This window comes from Nicotiana tomentosiformis, chromosome 3, assembly GCF_000390325.3.
Source record: "Nicotiana tomentosiformis chromosome 3, ASM39032v3, whole genome shotgun sequence".
Taxonomy (NCBI): Eukaryota; Viridiplantae; Streptophyta; class Magnoliopsida; order Solanales; family Solanaceae; genus Nicotiana; species Nicotiana tomentosiformis.
The window spans coordinates 128,248,560-128,270,756 of record NC_090814.1 but is presented as its reverse complement, the minus strand read 5'-3'; the positions used below and the strand labels follow the sequence as shown (position 1 = coordinate 128,270,756).

Here is a 22,197-nt window from a genome sequence, read left to right as displayed (position 1 = left end):
ATGGAACAAGATTCCCTCGGCCAAGAATATAATGCACTGAGGTCCAAATTGGAGGCAGTTTCTATTGATTCCTCCGACGTAAAGGAAATGCTGGCCTAGTATAAGGCTGATGTGGAGATGGTCGAGGCTTGCATAAAGACGAAGACCGAGTACGTAAAGCGGTTATCTCGGAGAGAGACCCTTGAGGAGATCCATGCCCGAGGTTTTGACCTGTCGGCCGAGATTGAAAAAGCCAAGAGACTCGAGGCTAAGGCAAAGGAACTCTATGAGCCTGAGGGTCCCGAAGGCTCTGAGGGTTCCGACGGTTCTGGTGATGAGTCGAGCCCTAGTGAATACCATGCATAGATGCCTTATTTCTGTTTTAGTTTTCCCTTGTATATTTTAGTTTTTGTTTATTTTGAGGTCATTTTATCATGCCTTCGAAGGCTTTTAAGATGCTCAAGTGTCTTAGATGATGTTTTTGCCGAGGGTAACCTTTTAATAGGTTTGACTATATGTAAGGGCCTTACTTTCTAAGTACGGATTTCAGATATCTCCGAGCCATTTGCAGGGTGGATAGCCCGGGATTCGATAGCCCGGGCCGTCTGAATTTTTTGTCGGACGATAGTCCCCGAGTAGGGGTAGCTCGTGGGCTTTAGGATCTAGGATCGAAGAAGCGAAATGCGTAGTGAAAAAGTATAAGGGAAGCAGAGATTTCTTTCATTGTTTAATATGTAGGGTACATGATCGGAGGCGCATAAGCCTTATGTCGTGGCTAGAGTGGGCTACATGGGTACGGTTTGTATGACCGTTTGACACTTACAAATAAATCCTAATCACTAAGACTTGGCTTTGACATATAAAACTTCTTCCTTTCTAAGGATCCTAACCCAGGGGTAATGACCCCCAGTATTTGAGGCCGAACTTGTGAGGGCTCGGATATTGTTGATTCGGTGCAAACGATCATCAATTCTGGTTTAAGGTTGGTCTTCAAAACTAAGGTAGCACATTCTACTATTGCCTCATTAAAAACTGATAACAACACGATAGGGGATTCAAGAATTACTAAAGAAAACGATAAAATCAAGAAACGTGCGGAAGCTAAAAGAAAATAGGGAAACGAAAAAGACAGAAATTAAAGATAGATTGAATTCAAGAAAGAGTTTCTTCAATTCAAGAAGTCTATTCTTGAAGTTGAATCCTAGCAACAACAATATAGCTAAAGAAGAACTAATTGCCTTTGGTAGAGAATTAAAAACAAGAGATAGATTGTGAAACCCAACCTTTTAGAATAACAAGAACAACAATAAGCCTAAACTTATCACTTTTCTTAAATAGCTAGAAGTGATCTAAGATTTCGGAAAGGGTTTAATCTTACCACCTTAAGTTGATTTTTGAAGGTTGAAGAATAAATCCAAGAGTAGCCACACACAAGAGTGCAAGAAAAATCTCACAATTATTTTTTATATTGTTTATAATAATCTCCCCTAAAAACAAAGAAAACACCCTTTATATAGAGAGGGAGCCACGGAATTCTACCAAAAAAATAAAGAAAGAAAGTCCAAAATGATCTTGAAATTTTTTGAAATCTTGGAAAGGAAATAAAGTCCTAACTACTTTGGACAAAAAGTCCAACTACCTTAGGATTGGATCTTGAAAGTCCAAAACCAATCTTGGATAGAATCTTGGAAATCTTGAAAATCTTGAAGGACATTTGCAATCAGCTTGGCACCAACTTACACTCAACTTCGCACGACTATTGTACCCTTCTTTGACATCAAGTAAGTTCTTTTTATGTTATAAAAACGTGACTTCATGTAGGACTTATTGGGCTGCAAGTTTGGATACATTTTAGGTGCCAAAATGGTCCAAAAGTGGACTGATTAGGACCTTCTTCAAAAGATATCTCTTGGGATCCAATACTACTCTTCTTGGACATAAATTTGGGCCATAAAAAAATTGTAACACCTAGCCAATTCACATCCTTTATCCTTGAGTTCTTCCTCCCAATTAACAACTTCTTTATTTGCACTTGAAGTATAATGACCTTGTTTTGCAACTCTTTAGCTTGACATCTTGCTAAAGGCCCTCTTTGAGATTCCAAAGCTTCATTCTTGTACTTGAATATAGTTGAGCTTCCTAGGATGCTATCATTCCCCTCTTCTTGCAGAAAATGCGTCCTTGAATTTCGACCTTGCAAAAAAATGAAGACAGGCACAGTACATGACATCCACTAATATGAAAAATTGGTAGGAATAAAATAAGATAGTGACCATGTTTTCACTTAACCCAATTAAGCCTAATAGGTATATATACTACCTTATAAAGCATATGGACATCATCATCCCAATAAAATTTATGCTTACTTAGATTTGTCCAATAAAAACCTCTCTTAACGTAGTCTAAAAATGTGCATGACAAAGAAATTATAAAAGATTGATCACACATCCATTTAAAACAAGTATCTCTACCACATATATCAAATAAGACACTTTTATGATACAGCCAAGTGTCAATTACAAATATCATGGATTCTTCTAAATATAAGCTATTCAAAGAAGCACATAAATTCTCAAGAAGGTTAGAAGAACCCATAATTACCAAAATTAAAGTTTCAATACATTCAAGCTCGTGATTATAACTTTCCCCAATAATATTTCTAACATCAACAGATTCTAAATATTTGCTCAAACTGTCATAGAAAGAGTCATAGATAAGCTCATGAAAGAGTATTTGATCACGAACGTCACAATAATCATGCATAGCCTCTTTACTAGTAGCAAACACTTTTATAGGCTCACAATCAACATGACTAGAAGAATGACTTCCCATCACACAACAAAAATCATATTTTAGCAATTTATCATATGAAAACTCATTAGCCACTTGAATAAAAGAAGAAGAAATATTTAACTCATTCGCAATCCTCTTCTCATAAATTTCATGCCTCTTTTCACAAAGTTGGAATATATAATCATCTATGTCATACTTAATTTCAAAAGGAAGCAAATTACTCTTGCACTTGAACTTAGATATTACAGTTAATGACTTGATATGCATCAAAATATCATCATCCACAAAAATAATAAAGTCACCAACATAAGAAATAAGAGTATAGTTCATTACCTCCAAAAATACCTTAGGTGTTCTAGAAAGCCCATGAAATCGAATAAACCAATTATACATACCATACTTGGACTTATTTACCAATGGAACATCATCACCTTGTATTCTTTTATGCAATGGATCTAACTTAGAAATGTCTTTAGGAAAATCCATGTCATAAAACTGTAAATATGGATCAAAATAGTCAAAAGGTTCAACAACAAAGAAATTAATCAAGATTTTATCTTCCACTATCCAACAAGAATAGATTTCGCCAAATTCATGTTGGAATGCAATTGGATCCTTTGCCACCATATCTTGCACCTCACCTCCCCTTTCAAAAGGTATTTCAACACGTGGCTGCACAAAATCACAAGAACTAAAACAAGAAAGAGTTAATGGGTTAGGAAGTAAAGAAACTTGTTTTTTGCTTAAACTCTCTTTGACTTTTATCACAAGACTAACTTTCTCCTCATCCTTAGCCTTTTTTTTCTCACTAAAGTTTTTTTCTTTTTCTTCACTCAAACCCTCTTGTTTTTCTCTCTCCACCTCATAGACTTTTGTTATCTCATTGCCTTCTCTTTTCCTTTTTCTCAAGATCACTCGTTACCTCACTTGACATCCAACTCTTTTCACTCAAGACAACCTCTCCTTTTTCCTCTCTTGGAAGGTCAACATGCACTCCCTTACTCCTCTCATTCTTTTCTCTCTCATATTTTTCCATATTCTCTTTAACAATCTTTTCATCTTCACAAATTTGTGAGAATGTCAAAGGCCTAAGAATGAGTTTCTTCCCATTAACCTCAAAAGAGTATCTATTTTTTTTATACTATATTAAGCACTTCTATAGACATACCATGGCCTTCCTAACAGGATATGAAAACTATTCATGGGAATGACATCACACCAAATCGCATCCTCATACCTTCCAATAGAGAATTGCAATAACACTCTTTTATCTACTTTTACGCCTTTCAACATGTAGGGTTCAATATATTCAACACAAGGCAAATTCAATTTCTCAACCATATAAGTGCTAATTAAGTTATAGCCAAATGCTTTGTCAATTCTAAGGGCATAAATTGCAGAACATCGCTTTAGCACTTGTTTGAAAAATAACTTTACCATTGTCTTCCTTTCATTCGGTATACTGTAAGTTCGACTTTTCAAGTTGTTGAGTCATAGCTCTCCTCCTTCCAATGTAACTACATGTTTGAGACATCTTGATATATATTAAAGGAAATATGTCTCTCAAATTTGACTTTTTCCCTATAATGCTTGATAAGTAGGGATTTTGACCGCTTATTTGCTCTCTTTTACTTACGTTTTAGCTCAAAAATGCTTAAAGGTATTCCGGAGAACTAATGAAATGTGATTTCTTGCAGGAATATTGGGAAACTAGCCAAAGAAGTGAAAATCAACTCAAAAAGGAGTAAAATTGGACAAGAACCAAAATAAGGCAAAAATGGCTACAGTGTGGACCGCACAATACAATGTGCGGCCGCAAACTCTGAAGAGGCACTGATAGAATCTCTTCACAGAGTGCAGACCGCACAATTATTGTGCGGCCGTAGAAGACTAGATTCAAAGACCTTTAGTTTTGGGAGCTTGAAGATGTGTGGACCGAATCATTATTGTGCGGCCGCAGGATGCAAAAATACGGCCGCACTCACAAATGTGCGGTCCGCAGAGTGAAGCCCTGATCCAGTCCAAGCGCAAGGATGCGGCCGCACTCAGAATTGGGCAGTCCGCATAATTAGAGGAAGTACGGTCGCATCTCACTTTTGTGCAGCCACAGAAAGCCATACCCACCAGTCAATCGCAAAGTGCGGACTACACACAGAATTGTGTGGCCGCACAACCTTCGCAGGGGTAATTTTGTCAAATAGTTTTAGCTGAGTATAAATAAATCTTTTTGTCATTTTTAGGTTAAGTTTTGTGCACCTGAACATTTAGAGTCATTTTTATTTACTGTATTGGGCAACTTTGTACTAGTATAGCATTTATACATTAGATTTTCTTTCCTTAATCAATTATTATGCATTTTATCTTAGTTTCTTCTTTAATTTCTGCATTTTTCATGAGTAGCTAAGCCCTTAGCTAGGGTTGTGACCCAACCCTAGTATGAGTACTTAATGAGTTATTGATTTAGAGCTTATTTGTGATTGGGTATATGAATTTTAGCCTAGTTCTTGCTTGAATTTGAGAATTGATGGTTGCAAACATTGATTCATGCCTAATTGACTTAGTCTATACTTGAGAAAGTGAGACTAAGTCTAGGAAAACTTGGCTAACAAGAAATTGATAGCCCCGATTAAAGGGTCGAATCTAGAGATAGTAAGACCCGACTTGAGCATTTATCACTTGTTTCGTGAGATACCCATTTGGACTTGAGAAAGCCGAATTAGGCAAAATTACTCAAACTACGGAGAGGTATAGAGTAGGGGTGGGCATAATACCGGCCGAATCGAAAAAATCGGCCAAACCGTGAATTTTAGTTTTTCGGTTTCGGTTTAATCGGTTATTCGGTCGGTTTACGATTTTTAAATTATTAGATTTTGGTTTTTCGGTGCGGTTTACGGTTTTGGTGTTTCGGTTTAACCGAAAAACCAAAATTTTGGGTATGCTCAAAAGTTTTGTAAAATGTAAACTACTAAACTTAATGTTCTGAAGCCCACCCCATCTGAAATTCTGAAGGCCCAATACCAGCCCACCCAATTTACCCAAACTCTAAGCTTAATTAGCCTACACTACAGACTTTCGCTTTCCATTTCCCATTTTTCCTTCCTTACTCATTAGAAATTAGAAATTAGGGTTCGTCACTTCCTCCTCTGTCACTCTAAGTCCATGCGACTGTTGTTGTGCTGCCGAGTGCCGACGCTCATCCTTCTTCCTCAGCTCGTCGTTTTCGCCGGTCGCTCATCTTTCTTCCTCAGGTTAGTGGTTACCTTCTTCTTATGAGTTTTCCTTCTCCATTTTTGTGTCTTTTTAAAATTTGTTAATGGCGGTAGCAAAGTATACTATAACTTATTTTTTTGTTTTATTTTACTGCTTTTATTTATTGCGACACCACTTTCGAGTTCTAGATTTTGAAAAGGAAAAAGAAATTAGTCTATTTTGAACCACTACTAATAAAGTTATTGATCTCTTAACTTTTTTCAAATAGGAGTAGTCAAAATTTAAAACATCAAATTGACTGCTTATAGCTTATAGCTTTGCTTTATTGCTGGGTGGGGTGGCTGGGATAGGAGACATCTGTTACAACTTTCAATTCTTAGAATAATTAGTCTCGGTTACAGCTTTCTGATTTTCATATGAAAATTGGAATGGAATTAGTGGACATTGCCCCCAGTGGAATGAAAATTTCTGATTTTCTGATTTTAAAAAACATCAATCAGTGGCACGTCTATTATAATCTCTGCCAATTCTTAGAATCAGTGGCATGTCTATTATATTCAGTTACATAAGTAGTCTACACTGGATATAAAAATCTTGAACCGTTAATAACCGAAAAATTAAACCGCAAAAAACCAAACCAAACTTTAAAAAAACCGCACCGAACCGTAAATACTTTGGTTTGATTTGGTTATTAAAATTACAAAATCGAAAACCGATAAACCGAACCGTACTTTCATAATAACCGACCGAACCGACCGACGCCCACCCCTAGTATAGAGTGAGTAATTATGTGTGATTGCTATATTGTATCCCGATCAACCAAACATGCCCTAAAGCTATAAATCCGTTAGGTAACCGACTAGGCAGAAGTCGCAACCCTAGATCTTTTATAACTTGAAAAACAACCAAAACCAAAAATATTGTCTCTTAGCTTTACAATTACAAGCATTAGCGTAAAAGTAGAAGTCGAAACAACAACTGAAAATGTGGAAGTGTAATCTTAAGCAAGTCATACATTCACACTAGGTATATACCTAATCCCACATCAAGCTCCCTGTGGAATAGACCCCGACTAGCGTTGGGTTTTTATTATTGCATCGACCAACTCGCAACCTAAATTAGTGGTGTGAGTTTGGGCGACATCAATTTTTGGCGCCGTTGTCGGGGAGCTAAAAATTGATTTTGCTGTATATTTGGTTTTGTGTGTGACTTGTCTTCTTTTCTTTCCGAGTTACTAACATTTTTGTGAATCGATTGTAGGTACAAAAAAATGGCTCTCAACAATGATCCTCTCGGAAATATACCTTTGGGGGATGTGCACGTGGAAGATGACCTAGTTGAAGAGGTTCCTCTTGAACCTCAAGCAAATAGACTAGGCCGACAGCCTCAAGACAACATTCCCGTTCCTCCCCCAAATCCACCAAGAGTGGCTCCATACCAGGTGTTACCGAATGAAGGGTACGCAAGTGTCATAGTCCTGCCCCGCATTAGGGCGGGCAACTTTCAATTCACAAATGTTATGCTTACACTGCTTGAGCACCGGGGATTCTTCACCGTGGCTCCGAATCAAAATGCGTACAAGCACTTGAAAGGATTTGTGGACACCTGCTGGGGTAGTAAGCAGAATAACGTTTCTGAGGATGCTTTAAGGTTGAGACTATTTCCCTTTTTTCTACGGGAGAAAGCCTTGGACTGGTTAGAAAGATTACCAAACCATTCTATCCATACATGCGATGAATTGGCGAAAACATTCATTGCCAAAGTTCTTTTCTCCCGGGCATATAGCTACTCTTAGAGACGGGATTCTAGTATTCAAATAAGAATCCAATGAGCCTTTGCACGAGATATGGGAGAGGTACCGCACTATGGTGAAAGAGTGCCCAAATAATGACATGACCAAGGCTATGATTCAACAAACCTTCTACAGGGGGATCAATACTACCAATCAATGCGTGGTCAGCCTATTTGCCGGTGGAAATTTTATGACAACACCATATGCTGAAGCTTGTGAAATATTAGATGAAATGGTGGATATCTCATTGGCATGGCAAAGTAGAGCAAATGTTCCTCAAGGTGATCCAAATGTGATTCACTTACACAAAGAATTGCACGATCATGGGCAAGCAATTGCTGAGTTGACCACTACAATGGATCAATTGGCCAAAGCTCAACTTCAACAGGTTCAAGGTCCTAAGCAAGTAAATGCAATGGAAGGTGTCAATATGATGGTGAACAAGTGAAGGCAAAAGGGTCAACAAGTGCAAAACCATGTAGAACAATTTGTGCAAGATGATAGTGGGTTCGACCAAGACGAATCATATAATGAGCAAGAGGAAGAAGTGCAATGTGTGAATAATTAGCAAGGGAAAATGAACAACTCTCAAGGCCCGAATCAACAATGGCAATCTCAAGGAAATCAAGGAAATTGGAACAATCAAAACCACCAACGCAATTGGAGTGGTGGTACCAACAATCAAGGTAATTGGAACAATAACAATAATCAAGGCAATTGGCACAATCAAGGCAACCAAGGCAATTGGGGTGGCAACAATCAAGGATATTGGGGAGGCAACAACCAAGGGGGTTGGAATGGTAACCAAGGAATCCGGGGCCGGGCTCTCAAAAGCCCCTGATGTATCAACAACCAAAAAACCCGCCTCATTATCCGTCTCAAGATTCAAGTTCTTCCAACAATGAGATGGGACGGATTGAAAATATGTTCAAACAAAATGCCGACTCTGATGCTCAATTAGCCTCTCACAACTCTTCAATACGCAATTTGGAATTTCAATTGGGGAAAATCTCGCAAGCTTTAAACACTCGTCCTAAGGGGGCACTACATAGTGAAACGGTGGTGAACCCGAAGGGTGGTAGCAACATGGGACATGCCATGGCCGTAACAACAAGGAGTGGAAGAGGTGTAGATGTAACAACCTCAAATCAAAGAAGAATTGTGGATGATGATGTAGTGGTGCAAGAAGATGAGATTCCAAGCAATGTGGTTCAAGCTAATGAAGAAGTGAAAATTGATATTGATGAGAGTGCGGAGGAGACCCAAGAAGAAGTGAACCCGTCTAGGGAACACGTGATTGACATACCAGAACCGGTAGTGCCAAAGGCCAAAGCACCAATGCCAAGACCTCCTCCTCCATACCCTCAAAGGCTCGCCAAGCAAAATAGTGAGAAATAATTCAAGAAGTTTATTGACATGATAAAGAGCTTATACATTAATGTGTCATTGGTTGAGGCGTTAGAACAAATGCCCAGTTATGCAAAGTTCATGAAAGATTTGGTGACAAAGAAAAGATCAATGAATTGTGAGACTATCAAGATGACACATCAAGTGAGTGCTATTGTGCACTCAATGGCTCCGAAATTGGAAGATCCCAGCTCTTTCACAATCTCTTGCACTATTGGAAGCGTCGACTTTGCCAAAACTCTATGTGATCTAGGGGCGAGTATCAATTTGATGCCCTACTCGGTGTTCAAAACTTTGGGAATTGGGAAACCAAGACCCACATCTATGAGGTTACAAATGGCGGATTGTACTATGAAGAGACCATTGGGTATTATTGATAATGTGTTGGATTGTGTTGATAAGTTCATCCTCCCAGTGGACTTTGTGATCCTTGACTGCGAAGTGGACTATGAGGTGTTTATTATCTTGGGTAGACCTTTCCTTGCTTTGGGGAAGGCTCTTGTGGATGTGGAAGCTGGTGAGCTCACCTTTCGGGTGGGCGATGAAAAGGTGGTTTTCCATGTGTGCAAATCTATGAGGCAAACGAATAGCAACAAAGTTTGTTCGTTTGTGGACTTAGTCACCGAGGTGATTGTTGATGATGCTAGTGCCATGATGAATGTTGATGATACTTTGGAGGCCGTATTGCTTAATAATGATGATGATGAGAAGGATGAATATGTGGAATGTGTAAATGCATTACAAGGAATGGGGTCGTATACTTATGAACCCCGAAAATTGTCCTTAGATCTTGAGAACCGGAAGACTCCTCCAACAAAGCCCTCAATCGAGGAGCCTCCCACTTTGGAGTTAAAGCTATTGCCTTCACATCTCAGGTATGAGTTTCTTGGCCCATGTTCTACTTTACCTGCTATTCTTTCCTCTTGCTTGACTAACGTGCAGGTAGATTCTACTTTGGCGGTGCTTCAAAAGAGGAAGAAAGTTATAGGATGGACACTGGCGGATATTCAGGGTATAAGCACCGCCTTTTGCATGCACAAGATTATTTTAGAGGAGGATGCCAAATCCTCCACTGAACTTCAAAGAAGGTTAAATGAAGCAATACAAGAGGTGGTAAAGAAGGAGATCATAAAGTGGTTGGATGTTGGGGTAGTTTACCCATTTTCGACAGCTCGTGGACCTCTCCGGTGTAATGTGTCCCAAAGAAAGGGGGCATGACTGTGGTCACCAATGACGTGAACGAAATGATTCCTACAAGAACGGTGATCGAGTGGAGAGTGTGCATGGACTATCGGAAGCTCAACAAAGTCACTCGGAAAGATCATTTTCCGCTTCTATTTCTTAATCAAATGCTTGACAGGTTGGCCAGATGAGCTTTTTATTGTTTCCTTGATGGATATTCCGGCTACAATCAAATTCTCATTGCTCCTGAGGACCAAGAAAAGACTACTTTCACTTGTCCCTATGGTACTTTCGCATTCTCGCGGATGCCATTTGGGTTATGCAATGCACCGGCTACTTTTCAACGGTGTATGATGGCCATCTTCACCGACATGGTGGAGGATTTTCTTGAGGTCTTTATGGATGATTTCTCTATAGTTGGAAATTCCTTCAATGATTGCTTGAACAACTTGGATAAGGTCTTGGCAAGATATGAGGAGACAAACTTGGTTTTGAATTGGGAGAAATGTTACTTCATGGTCGAAGAAGGCATAGTCCTCGGCCACAAAATCTCAAAGCATGGTATTGAGGTCGACAAGGCCAAAATTGAGGTGATCTCCAAACTCCCTCCCCCTACATCCGTGAAGGGAGTGAGGAGTGTCTTGGGTCATGCGGGGTTCTATCGCCGATTCATCAAGGACTTTTCCAAGGTGGTGAACCCCTTGTGTAAACCTTTGGAGAAGGATGCCAAGTTCCATTTCAATGAGGATTGTATGAAGGCATTCGAATTGCTCAAGTTCAAGTTGACTACTACTCATATTATCACCGCACCGGATTGGAGCTTGCCTTTTGAGCTCATGTATGACTCTAGTGATGTGGCGGTCGGAGCAGTTATGGGACAGCGTATCAACAAAATCTTTCATCCGATCTATTATGCTAGTAAGACCATGAATGATGCCCAAGTCAACTACACAGTGACCGAAAAATAGCTCCTTTTTTTGCTATGGAAAAGTTTCGCCCGTACTTGATGGGTACAAAGGTGATTGTTCACACCGACCATGCGGCGCTTCGATATTTGATGAGCAAGAAAGATTTTAAAGCAAGACTAATGCGGTGGGTGATTCGTTTGCAAGAGTTTGATCTAGATATTCAAGACCGCAAAGGTAGTGAAAACCAAGTGGCGGACCACTTGTCTCATTTGGAGGAGGAAGGGAGGCCACATGATGGCCTTGAGATAAATGATTCATTTCCCGACGAGCAACTCCTAGCCATTTCTATGACCGGGATGCCATGGTTCGCCGACTTTGCCAATTGTCTTGTGAGTGGCATTGTACCAAATGAGTTCTATTCAAACCAAAGGAAGAAGTTCAAACGGGATTGCCTTGACTATTATTAGGATGAGCCTTATCTCTTCCGGATTTGTACCGATGGTGTGATTCAACAATGTGTACCGGAGGAGGAACAAATGAAAATTCTTGAGGCTTTCCACTCTTCGCCATATGGTGGTCACCATGGTGGAGATAGAATGGCAACAAAAGTGTTGAGTTGTGGATTCTATTAGAATACTCTTTACAAGGACACTAGCGATCTCGTCAAGCGTTGTGATGAATGTCAAAGGGCTGGTGGGATTTCTAAGAAAAATGAGATGCCCCTCACCACCATCTTGGAGATTGACATTTTTGATGTGTGGGGCATTGATTTCATGGGTCCATTCGTGAGCTCTTGTGGGAATACTTACATATTGGTAACTGTGGATTATGTGTCAAAGTGGGTTGAAGTCGTGGCTATGCCCAACAATGAAGCTCGGAGTGTGGTGGCATTTTTGAAAAAGAACATCTTCACAAGGTTTGGTACTCCAAGGGCCATTATTAGTGATGGAGGGTCGCACTTTTGCAACAAAGTTTTTGACACCTTACATACAAAGTATGGTGTTACTCACAAAGTGTCGATCCCCTATCATCCTCAAGCAAGCGGGCAAGTTGAAGTTTTCAACCGGGAGATCAAGAGTATTTTGTCAAAGACCGTGAATGCCAATCGGACGGATTGGTCAAAGAAACTTGATGATGCTCTTTGGGCTTATAGGACGACGTACAAAACACCGATTGGTATGTCTCCGTATCGGTTAGTGTTCGGGAAAACTTGTCACCTACCGGTGGAACTTGAGCACAAGGCTATGTGGGAATTGAAGAAGCTTAACCATGAATGGGATGTCGCCGCCAACTTAAGGGTGGCACAATTGAATGAGCTTGATGAATTCCGATTCCATGCATATTCAAGTTTGTCCTTGTACAAGGACAAGATGAAGTACCTCCATGACAAGTACATCCGGAACAAGGAGTTCAAAGAAGGCGATCTTGTACTATTGTTCAATTCTCGGTTGCGGATGTTTCCGGAAAAGTTGAAATCCAAGTGGAGTGGTCCATTTGAGGTTGTGCATGTGACACCCTTTGGTACATTAGACTTGAAGAACAAGAATGATGAAGTGTTTAGATTCAATGGTTACCGGGTAAAACATTATCTTGGCAAAGTTGATGATGGCCACATTGTGGCGTTTGTTCATTTCAAGTAATTGATGGTAACCTGCGTTGTGCCGCGACATTAAATCAGGCGCTTCTTGGGAGGAAACCCATGTGTCTTTTTCTTTTTCTTTTTCATTAGATAGGCTTTGTTTTGTGCTAACTAGTTTTGAAGTGTATGCAGGAATGGATGTGCATTGCAGGGATTGTGTAAAAACCTTTTGACTAAGTGTTGAAAGAGTGCGGACCACACATTAATTGTGCGGACCACACAATTCTAAAGGCAGCAATAGAAATCACTCTGCGGCCGCACAATTCTGTGTGCAGTCGCACAACTGGAAGACAAAAATTGCAAGTTCTCTGAAGTTGGCCTATCAAAATTCATAGCCAATCTGCGGCCGCACACAAAATTGTGCGGTCCGCACAAATTCTGCGGCCACACTCACTTATATGCGGATCGCAAAGTTGTTTCAAGGTCCAGGTAAAGAGTGTGGTCCGCACTCGCCTTAAGTTTGGGGGGACTTGGTCAACCTACAAATAGAACCTAGAGACACTATTCACAACTTTATCACTCTGAAGTCTTGAACCCTAAGCAAATACAGTGCACGATCAATTAGTTCACAATCTCCCTTCATTTCATCAGTGTAGATTCTTACCTGCATCCTTCATAACTGGTATGTTCATTACATCTTTAGAGTTTGCAATTTCTTTTATTTTTTGTTCTTTTGTGGTGTGAGTTGTTAGACCTAAAATGTCAATTGTTAGTCATAAGTTCTTAAAATCATATGGGTAGCTTCATATATGTTTATTAGGGACTAGTTAGACCATTAATCATGTTAATTTGTGCATGCCATGTCTAAATTGTGAAAAATTGCATGAACCCTAACTTTACTGTCGTAAATGCTCAAATTGTGCAGCCGCACACAAATTTGTGCGGTCCGCATACCACTTGATTAGGGAAAATATTGTGCTTGAAAAGTTTGGACCGCACTCAATTGTGCGGTCCGCAGAAAAAAATTGTGCGGCTGCATAAATATGTGTGCGACTGCACTTTTGAACTTCAGAGAATCAGCATCTCAGGATTGGACATGTGCGGCCACACTCAAAATTGTGCGGTCCGTAGAAAAATTGTGCGGTCCGCAGAAAAAAAATTATGCGACTGCACTTTTGAACTTCAGAGAATCAGCATCTCAGGATTGGACATGTGCGGCCAGACTCAAAATTGTGCGGTCCGTAGAAAAATTGTGCGGCCGCATAAAAATGTGTGCGACCGCACTTGTGAACTTCAGAGAATCAGTATCTCTAGAACGGACTTGTGCGATCGCACTTAAAATTGTGCAGTCCACACTTCAGGATGTGCAGCCGCACTTACAATTATGCGGTCTGCACTTCAAAATTGTGCGGTCCGCACTAGAAAGTCTGCGGCCGCACTCAAAATTGTGCGGTCCGCACTGTCTCCTTTGATGACTATTATGCTGCAATTGTTTTATAAATATTTGAAGTGTTTTGAACTCAACTAACCTATGCACCTTTGTATTGCAAACAATGGTTAGATCACGTGGTGGAGGCGATACATCAAAAGGGAGAGGTGAACCCTCCCGAGGCAGAGGAAAAGGTACTCGCCCTTTGCGCGTGCAATCGAAGCCTATTGCTAAAAAGCCGACCACCAGGAGAGGAAGGGCCACAGAGCCCTCAGAATCCAGTTCCTATGCCCCATCCAAGGAAGCCTCCGAGGGTCATTCAATAGAGGTCCAACCTGAGTCCCGGTCCCAACCATCCCAACCCACTGGGCGATTTCAATTGCGCGACGAACCTACATCTAGTTCTTCTGGGGGTTCTGATGCGGGAAGCCAAGATTCTGAGCCCTCCTCTACACCTACTCCTCCGGCACCAGTACCTATTGATGTCGAAGATGATAATGTCCCAGATGATGGTAGAGGGGGGGAAACTCAAGTGGGCGGCCTTGAGAGGTCGAAGAAAAAGGAAATGTGGGAGGATTGGTTCATGAGCTTGACAACCTTCAACAGGTTCCGGGAATTGTGGCCCCAGAGGTCGCTCACACTTGAGCAACAGTTCTTATTTAAGGATTTGGATATTCATAATCCAAATGTCCTTAGACAGTTCCACGAGCACAAGGTGTGGAAGTGGTTCACCCACAGTGTCATCGATGCAAATGAGCACTTGGTCATGGCATTCTACACCAATATGGCTCATATCAAGAAGGGGACAAAAGTGACAAAGGTGAGAAATTTGAAAGTCCGCTTCAATGCCTGCTCTTTGAACACTTATGTGGGATTCGAAGACGTGGAAGCAGTCCAGTACCTAGAGAAGTTGACTCTGGGTGACACAGCTCACCCGTGGCTAGCTGAGATTTTGGCCGCCCGAGGACCATCACCACCATGGATTACGATAGGAGTTCCTATCCTCCGGGCCTACCTAAAGTTTGAAGCTAAAGGGTAGAAAACCTTTTGTGTGTAGCCGGATTGATCCGAGTTTGAATGAGAACAACCTCCCCTTTCCCCGGGCAGTTTTGGTGGCTTCTATTATGGTGGGGTACCCGATCAATGTGGGTGCCATCATGTCAAGCAACATCACATTGGCGGTCCGAAAAAGTGAAAAGTCCCACCCTTATCCAAACACCCTCACAGAGTATTTCAATGATGCCAAGGTGGAGCCGAGGCAATATGACACAAAAGTAAAGGCCAAGAAGCCTTTCTCATGGTACCACCTACAGGGTGCTGACACCCCAAAGTTCAAGGGTAAGATCACTACCACCATTGATCAGTCTGACGAGCCATCGGTTGTGGGTTCTGAGGCTGCTGCTGAGCCATCTACAGCTCTCATGCCTTCCACAGTAGCCGGACCTTCCACCGGGACAGCCGCCATTCCACCATCTTAATCTTCTAGGCCATCAGCTGCAGTACCAGTGCCAGCCTCATCCATGTATCCTCTCACTACGCTGCGAGTCTCCCAGACTTTGGCGAGCCTTAACAACTAGATGCAGACAGCCACTTCTAAGTTGTCTGACATATCCAGTATTGTTGCATCATAGTCTTTTACCCCAGCAGCACCACAGGTCCCTCCATCAGTGGAGGAAACATTGAAGAAGATTCTAGACAACCAGAAGACTATTATGGATACTCTGGTGGCTCACGGGGGTGCTATTGAGGAGTTGACCAAGTAGGTGAAGTAGATGAGGAAATCCCAGGCTTCAAGGAAAGCAGTGGAGAGTTTGAGCAGGGAGGTGAAGAAGATAGCAGCAACAGGTGATTTGCCCTTTGACCTACTAATGGAGACATATCCATCAGTACCAGCTGACCCAGCAGCACCATCAGCAGAGGCACCAGCTGGCCAGTCTGAGGAGCCAGATCTCACTGCCCCCACTACTGAGGAGATGCTTCAGATGCTCACCAACCCTGTTGTCCCTCAGCCCGGTGATGATGAGATACAGTTGGAGGAGACTGAGGTTAGTGATGCTGCCAGTTACCCTGAGACCATATAGGGAGTTTTCTTTACTCTCTATCCTCTTTTGTTTTGATGTTGCTAAGCATTAAGGACAATGCTTATTCGGGTGGTCTATTTTGGTTCATTTTGGATGACGCATTTTATTACATTTGGGCCTGTAATAACTTTAATACTCTCTTTATTTTATCTTTATTTTTATTTTATTCCTCATTATGTATATATTCATCCCGCTTGTATATATTCTATTCCTCTTGGTTTGTATATTCACTTGCCTTACTTTCAGTATTTTATTTCATAGCTTCTTCATTTTGTTTTCTTAATAGTATAGCTTCTTAGTTACTTTATTAGCTTCTTTTTGATTTGTTAGCTTCTTTTTATGTTTTAGTGAACAATAAGCCTTTGGTTTTCTTAATACTATGGTTCTTTTCAAAGATGGGTCTTGTGTGAACCGGGTAACTCTTCCCAACGATGGATGGCATGAAAATCTTCTTAAGGGATCGAGTCAGTTTTTGATGATTAGGTAGAAACAAGTAGTATTAATGAATAAATATGGGTCAAGCATGCTTCACTTGGTACCAACACACTTAACTACGCACTTATGGTTAAAAATAAGTTTTTGTAAAGAAATAGCCCTAGTTAGTTACCTTGTGATTCTTGTGTTGACTTAGGCAATCATCGGGTGGTTTAGTTGAACCATTAGCGATTTTCAATCTTGAATGCAGTTGTTGTGGGCCCTTGACTCTATTCTCTTTGACAATCCGGTTGTGTGAGAGGTGAGGTATTTTGTTACAAGTCCAAGTACCCGTGCGGGTGGTCTAGAACTTTCCCCGAATGTGTTTCTAGGCGAAATTCTAAGTTAGCCTGGCTTGAGACGTGATTGTAGGCTTTCCTTGACCCGTTTCAAACCTTCCATGTCCCACCAATGATATCATCCTTAGTAAACCCTTTTGAGCCTAAAGCTTTTTTATTCGATAACCACACTACAAGCCTTTACCCATTTTATAGTGACTCTCTCTTGGCACCCGAACTTTCTTAAGCACTTGATTCAAATGGCAAAAACATAAGTTTGGGGGAGAGACGAGGAGTTTAAAGATGGTCTCAAGGCACAAAAAAGAAAAGAGAAAAGAAATGCAGAAGAGGAAAGGCAAAGAAAAAGAAAGGAAGAACTAAAGAAAAACACAAAAAGAAAGTGAATAATGTGAAAGGGTTGAAAAGATGCAAAATAAAGCAAAAGTTTAAAGCATGGATAACAAAGAAGGAAAGTATGAATCGCATAGCAAAGAAAGAGTGATGTCAAGTCCCTCTAATCCCCCTAAGGGAAAATAAAATGACTCAAAGAGTCGAAAAAGTAAGAGCCAAAAAGAGAATATGAAGTACTAAAGGGAAGATGAACCAATTCCATTCCGATATTTCCCTCCTTAGTCCAAAAGCCTTCATTACATGCCGAAAAAGCCCTACGTGATTTCAAGGCGAGCGAGCTTTCATTAGTGGTGATCTACATGAGGGGCAAGCATATGGTACTTAGAGCCGGCCTTGTGACATTCTTTTGAGAGTGATGAGCGAATCTTTCTCGAATCATTGAATTGAATTATTCATTCGTGAGTGAGATGAGCTTCCGAAGAGTATAGGAGGAGGAGTTTGGGATTCACAGTGACCTGCATGAAAGTGCAAGCTTCCTTGATGAACAAAGTCAACACTTGATGCTCAAGAGTCACATTAGAGCCATTTGTGCTTTAACATTCAATTCATAGGCTTGTTAATGATTCATGAGTGTGTGGGTAATTGTTGGTCCCAATTGATTTGTGTTTGGCTCAACTTAGGCCAGCTGAAATAGCCCTTTTCTAATGGAGGTGGGAAATTGCCTTAATTGCTTGAGGACAAGCAAAAGTTTAAGTTTGGGGGAGTTGTTAAGTAGGGATATTTGACCGCTTATTTGCTCTCTTTTACTTAGGTTTTAGCTCAAAAATTCTTAAAGGTATTCCCGAGAACAAATGAAATGTGCTTTCTTGCAGGAATATTGGGAAACGAGCCAAAGAAGTGAAAATCAACTCAAAAAGGAGTAAAATTGGACAAGAACCAAAACAAGGCAAAAAGGGCTATAGTGCGGACCGCATAATACTGTGTGCGACCGCAAACTCTGGAGAGGCACTGATAGAATCTCTTCACAAAGTGCGGACCGCACAATTATTGTGCGGCCGCAGAAGACTAGATTCAGAGACCTTTAGTTTTGGGATCTTGAAGATGTGCGGACCGCATCATTATTGTGCGGCCGCAGGATGCCAAAATACGGCCGCACTCACAATTGTGCGGTCCGCAAAGTGAAGCCCTGATCCAGTCCAAGCGCAAGGATGCAGCCACACTCAGAATTGGGCAGTCCGCACAATTAGAGGAAGTGCGGCCACATCTCACTTTTGTGCGACCGCAGAAAGCCATACCCACCAGTCAGTCTCAAAGTGCGGACCGCACACAGAATTGTGCGGCCGCACAACCTTCGCAGGGGCAATTTTGTTAGATATTTTTAGCTGGGTATAAATAGATCTTTTCGTCATTTTTAGGTTAAGTTTTGTGCACCTGAACATTTAGAGTCATTTTTATTTACTGTATTGGGGAACTTTATACTAGTTTAGCATTTATACATTAGATTTTCTTTCCTTAATCAATTATTATGCATTTTATCTTAGTTTCTTCTTTAATTTCTGCATTTTCCATGAGTAACTAAACCCTTAGCTAGGGTTGTGAACCAACCCTAGTATGGGTACTCAATGGGTTATTCATTTAGGGCTTATTTATGATTGGGTATATGAATTTTAGCCTAGTTCTTGCTTGAATTTGAGAATTGATGGTTGCAAACATTGATTCATGCCTAATTGACTTAGTCTATACTTGAGAAAGTGAGACTAAGTCTAGAAAAACTTGGCTAACAAGAAATTGGGGTGAACTCAAGAAATTGATAGCCCCGATTAAAGGGTCGAATCTAGAGATAGTAAGACCCGACTTGAGTATTTATCACTTGTTTCGTGAGATACCCATTTGGACTTGAGAAAGCCGAATTGGGCAAAATCACTCAAACTACCGAGAGGTATAGAGTGAGTAATTACGTGTGATTGCTATATTTATCCCGATCAACCAAGCATGCCCTAAAGCTATAAATCTGTTAGGTAACTGACTAGGCGGAATTCGCAACCCTAGATCTTTTATAACTTGAAAAACAACCAAAACGAAAAACATTGTCTCTTAGCTTTACAATTACAAGTATTAGCGTAAAAGTAGAAGTCGAAACAACAATTGAAAATATGGTAGTGTAATCTTAGGCACGTCATACATTCACATTAAGTATATACCTAATCCCACATCAAGCTCCCTGTGGAATCGACCCCGACTCGCATTGGGTATTTATTATTGCATCGACCACCTCGCAACCTAAATTAGTGGTGTGAGTTTGGGCGACATTAATACTCTCACCTCTCTTTCCTTTTTCACTCAAAGCAACTCTTGATCGTTAATCTTTAGATTTACCAATAAATCTTACTAGTCACAATCTTAGTGATAAGAATGTGGAGTTAGATAAAAGGAAAAAGAAAGTGAAGGACCAAACCTAGGAAGAATAGGAATTGGTTATTAAGGAAAAAAAAGAATTTAAGAAACCTAAAACCCACAAGAATAAGGAAAGAAGTTACCTTAATCTTCAAGAACTAGGATCCCCTCTTCTTGTTTGTTTCTTGACTTGGAAACCAAATTATACTTGAATCTGAAAATAATAATGAGCAATAGCACTTTTTGGGCTGAATTTCGTTTTTTTTGTTTTGTTTTTTTTTTTTTATTTTTTTTTTTTTTTGCTCAAGAACCACCCAAGATTATCAAAATTAAATCTTGATTAGCCTATGCTCTGATACCACTTGATAACAACACAATAGAGGATTCAAGAATTACTAAAGAAAAATTAAGAAAATCAAGAAACATACGGAAGCTAAAAGAAAATAGGAAAACGAAAAAGACAGAAATTAAAGATAGAATGAATTCAAGAAATAGTTTCTTCAATTCAAGAAGTCTATTCTTGAAGTTGAATCCTAGTAACAACAATTAGCTAACGAAGAACTAATTGCCTTTGGTAGAGAATTAAAAATAAGAGATAGATTGTGAAACCCAACCCTTTAGAATAACAAGAACAACAATAAGCCTAAACTTATTACCTTTCTTGAATAGCTAGAAGTGATCTAAGATTTCGGAAAGGATTTTATCTTACCACCTTAAGTTGATTTTTGAAGGTTGAAGAATAAATCCAAGAGTAGCCACACACAAGACTGCAAGAAAAATCTCACAATTTTTGTTGATTTTATTTATAATAATCTCCCCTAAAAATAAAAGAAAACACACTTTATATAGAGAGGGATCCACGAAATTCTACCAAAAAAACAAAGAAAGAAAGTGGTAACTACTTTGGACAAAAAGTTCAACTACCTTAGGATAGAATTTTGAAAGTCCAAAAACAATCTTGAAAATCTTTGAAATCTTGGAAAAGAAATAAAGTCCTAAATACTTTGGACAAAAAGCCAATCTACCTTAGGATTGGATCTTGAAGGTCCAAAACCAATCTTGGATAGAACCTTAGAAATCTTGAAAATCTTGAAAGACATTTGCAAGCAACTTGGTACCAACTTGCACTCAACTTCTAGCACGACTATTGTACCCTTCGTTGACATCAAGTAAGCTCTTTTATGTTATAAAAACGTAAATTCATGTAGGACTTATTAGGCTGCAAGTTTGGACACATTTTAGGTGCCAAAATGGTCCAAAAGTGGATTGATTAGGACCTTCTTCAAGGGATATCTCTTGCGATCCAATACTCCTCTTCTTGGACATAAATTTGGGCCATAAAACAATTGTAACACCTAGCCAATTCACATCCTTTATCCTTTAGCTCTTCCTCCTAATTAATAACTTCCTAATTTGTACTTGAAGTATAATGACCTTGTTTTGCAACTCTTTAGCTTGACATCTTATTAAAGGCCCTCTTTGAGATTCCAAAGCTTCATTCTTGTCCTTGAATATAGTTGAGCTTCCTAGGATTCTATCAAAAACCTTGTCGAAAAACCCATTTTGGGACAAAATCGGTTCAAGGGAAAAAGAATGCAATACGTGCTTTCAGACCTAATAGCCACATTCTCCCATGGATGAGTACTTGCATATGTTAGTCCGTAATATAGCTAAAATAAAAAATAAATTAAGTTTGTACCTTAGCAGTAGTACCGCTTTAAGTGTGCCACGTTTCAATTGTTCGGTTGTTGTACACCGTTTCCCGATTTGAGTTTATACGAGCCTCTGCCGGTTATGCCAACGACTCGATACGGTCCTTACCAATTCGGGCCCAGTTTCCCATTGTTTGAGTTCCTGGTGTGTAGTGTTACCTTTCTCAATACCAAGTCCCTAACTTGAAATTTCAAAATGTCGGAGGTTAGCTCTTCGGTTGTAGTTCCTCCCTACTCGTTGCTTTTGTGCAGCCAACTGGACCAGGGCGGCTTCCCACTTTTCGTCCATTAATTCTAGGCTCGTGGCCATGGTCTCGCCGTTTGACTCTTCGGTACCATACTGGAACCTGAGGCTTGGTTCCCCTACCTCGACTGGTATTAAGGCTTCCGCTCCGTAGACCAGAGAGAACGGGGTTGCTCCGGTGCTCGACTTCGAAGTCCTACGGTATGCCCACAGGACTTCGGGCAATATAACCTTCCACTTTCCTTTTGAACCGGTCAGCCTCTTTTCAGGGTTTAGAGTATGGTTTTGTTCATCGATTTCGCTTGCCCGTTCACACTAGGGTGGTAAGGTGTTGATAATATCTTCTCCGAAAAATGATCTTACCTTGCTGCCGATGAATTGGTT

The 22,197-nt window shown here is 40.3% G+C and overlaps 1 protein-coding gene across 1 annotated transcript; it reads left to right on the top strand.

Moving 5' to 3' along the window:
• The first annotated feature begins 9,190 nt into the window (after positions 1–9,190).
• On the top strand, positions 9,191–10,399 carry LOC138908477 (uncharacterized). The gene is made up of 2 exons (XM_070199146.1): positions 9,191–9,841; positions 10,124–10,399. Exons 1-2 carry the CDS (start codon positions 9,191–9,193, stop codon positions 10,397–10,399), a joined length of 927 nt encoding a protein of 308 aa, XP_070055247.1.
• Positions 10,400–22,197: the final 11,798 nt, after the last annotated feature.

Coding starts and splice junctions, on each gene's coding strand:
- LOC138908477 (XM_070199146.1), top strand. CDS start 9,191: ATGATAAAGAGCTTATACATTAATGTGTCATTGGTTGAGGCGTTAGAA. Junction 9,842..10,123: donor ATGCTAGTGCCATGATGAAT/GTTGATGATACT, acceptor ACTAACGTGCAG/GTAGATTCTACTTTGGCGGT.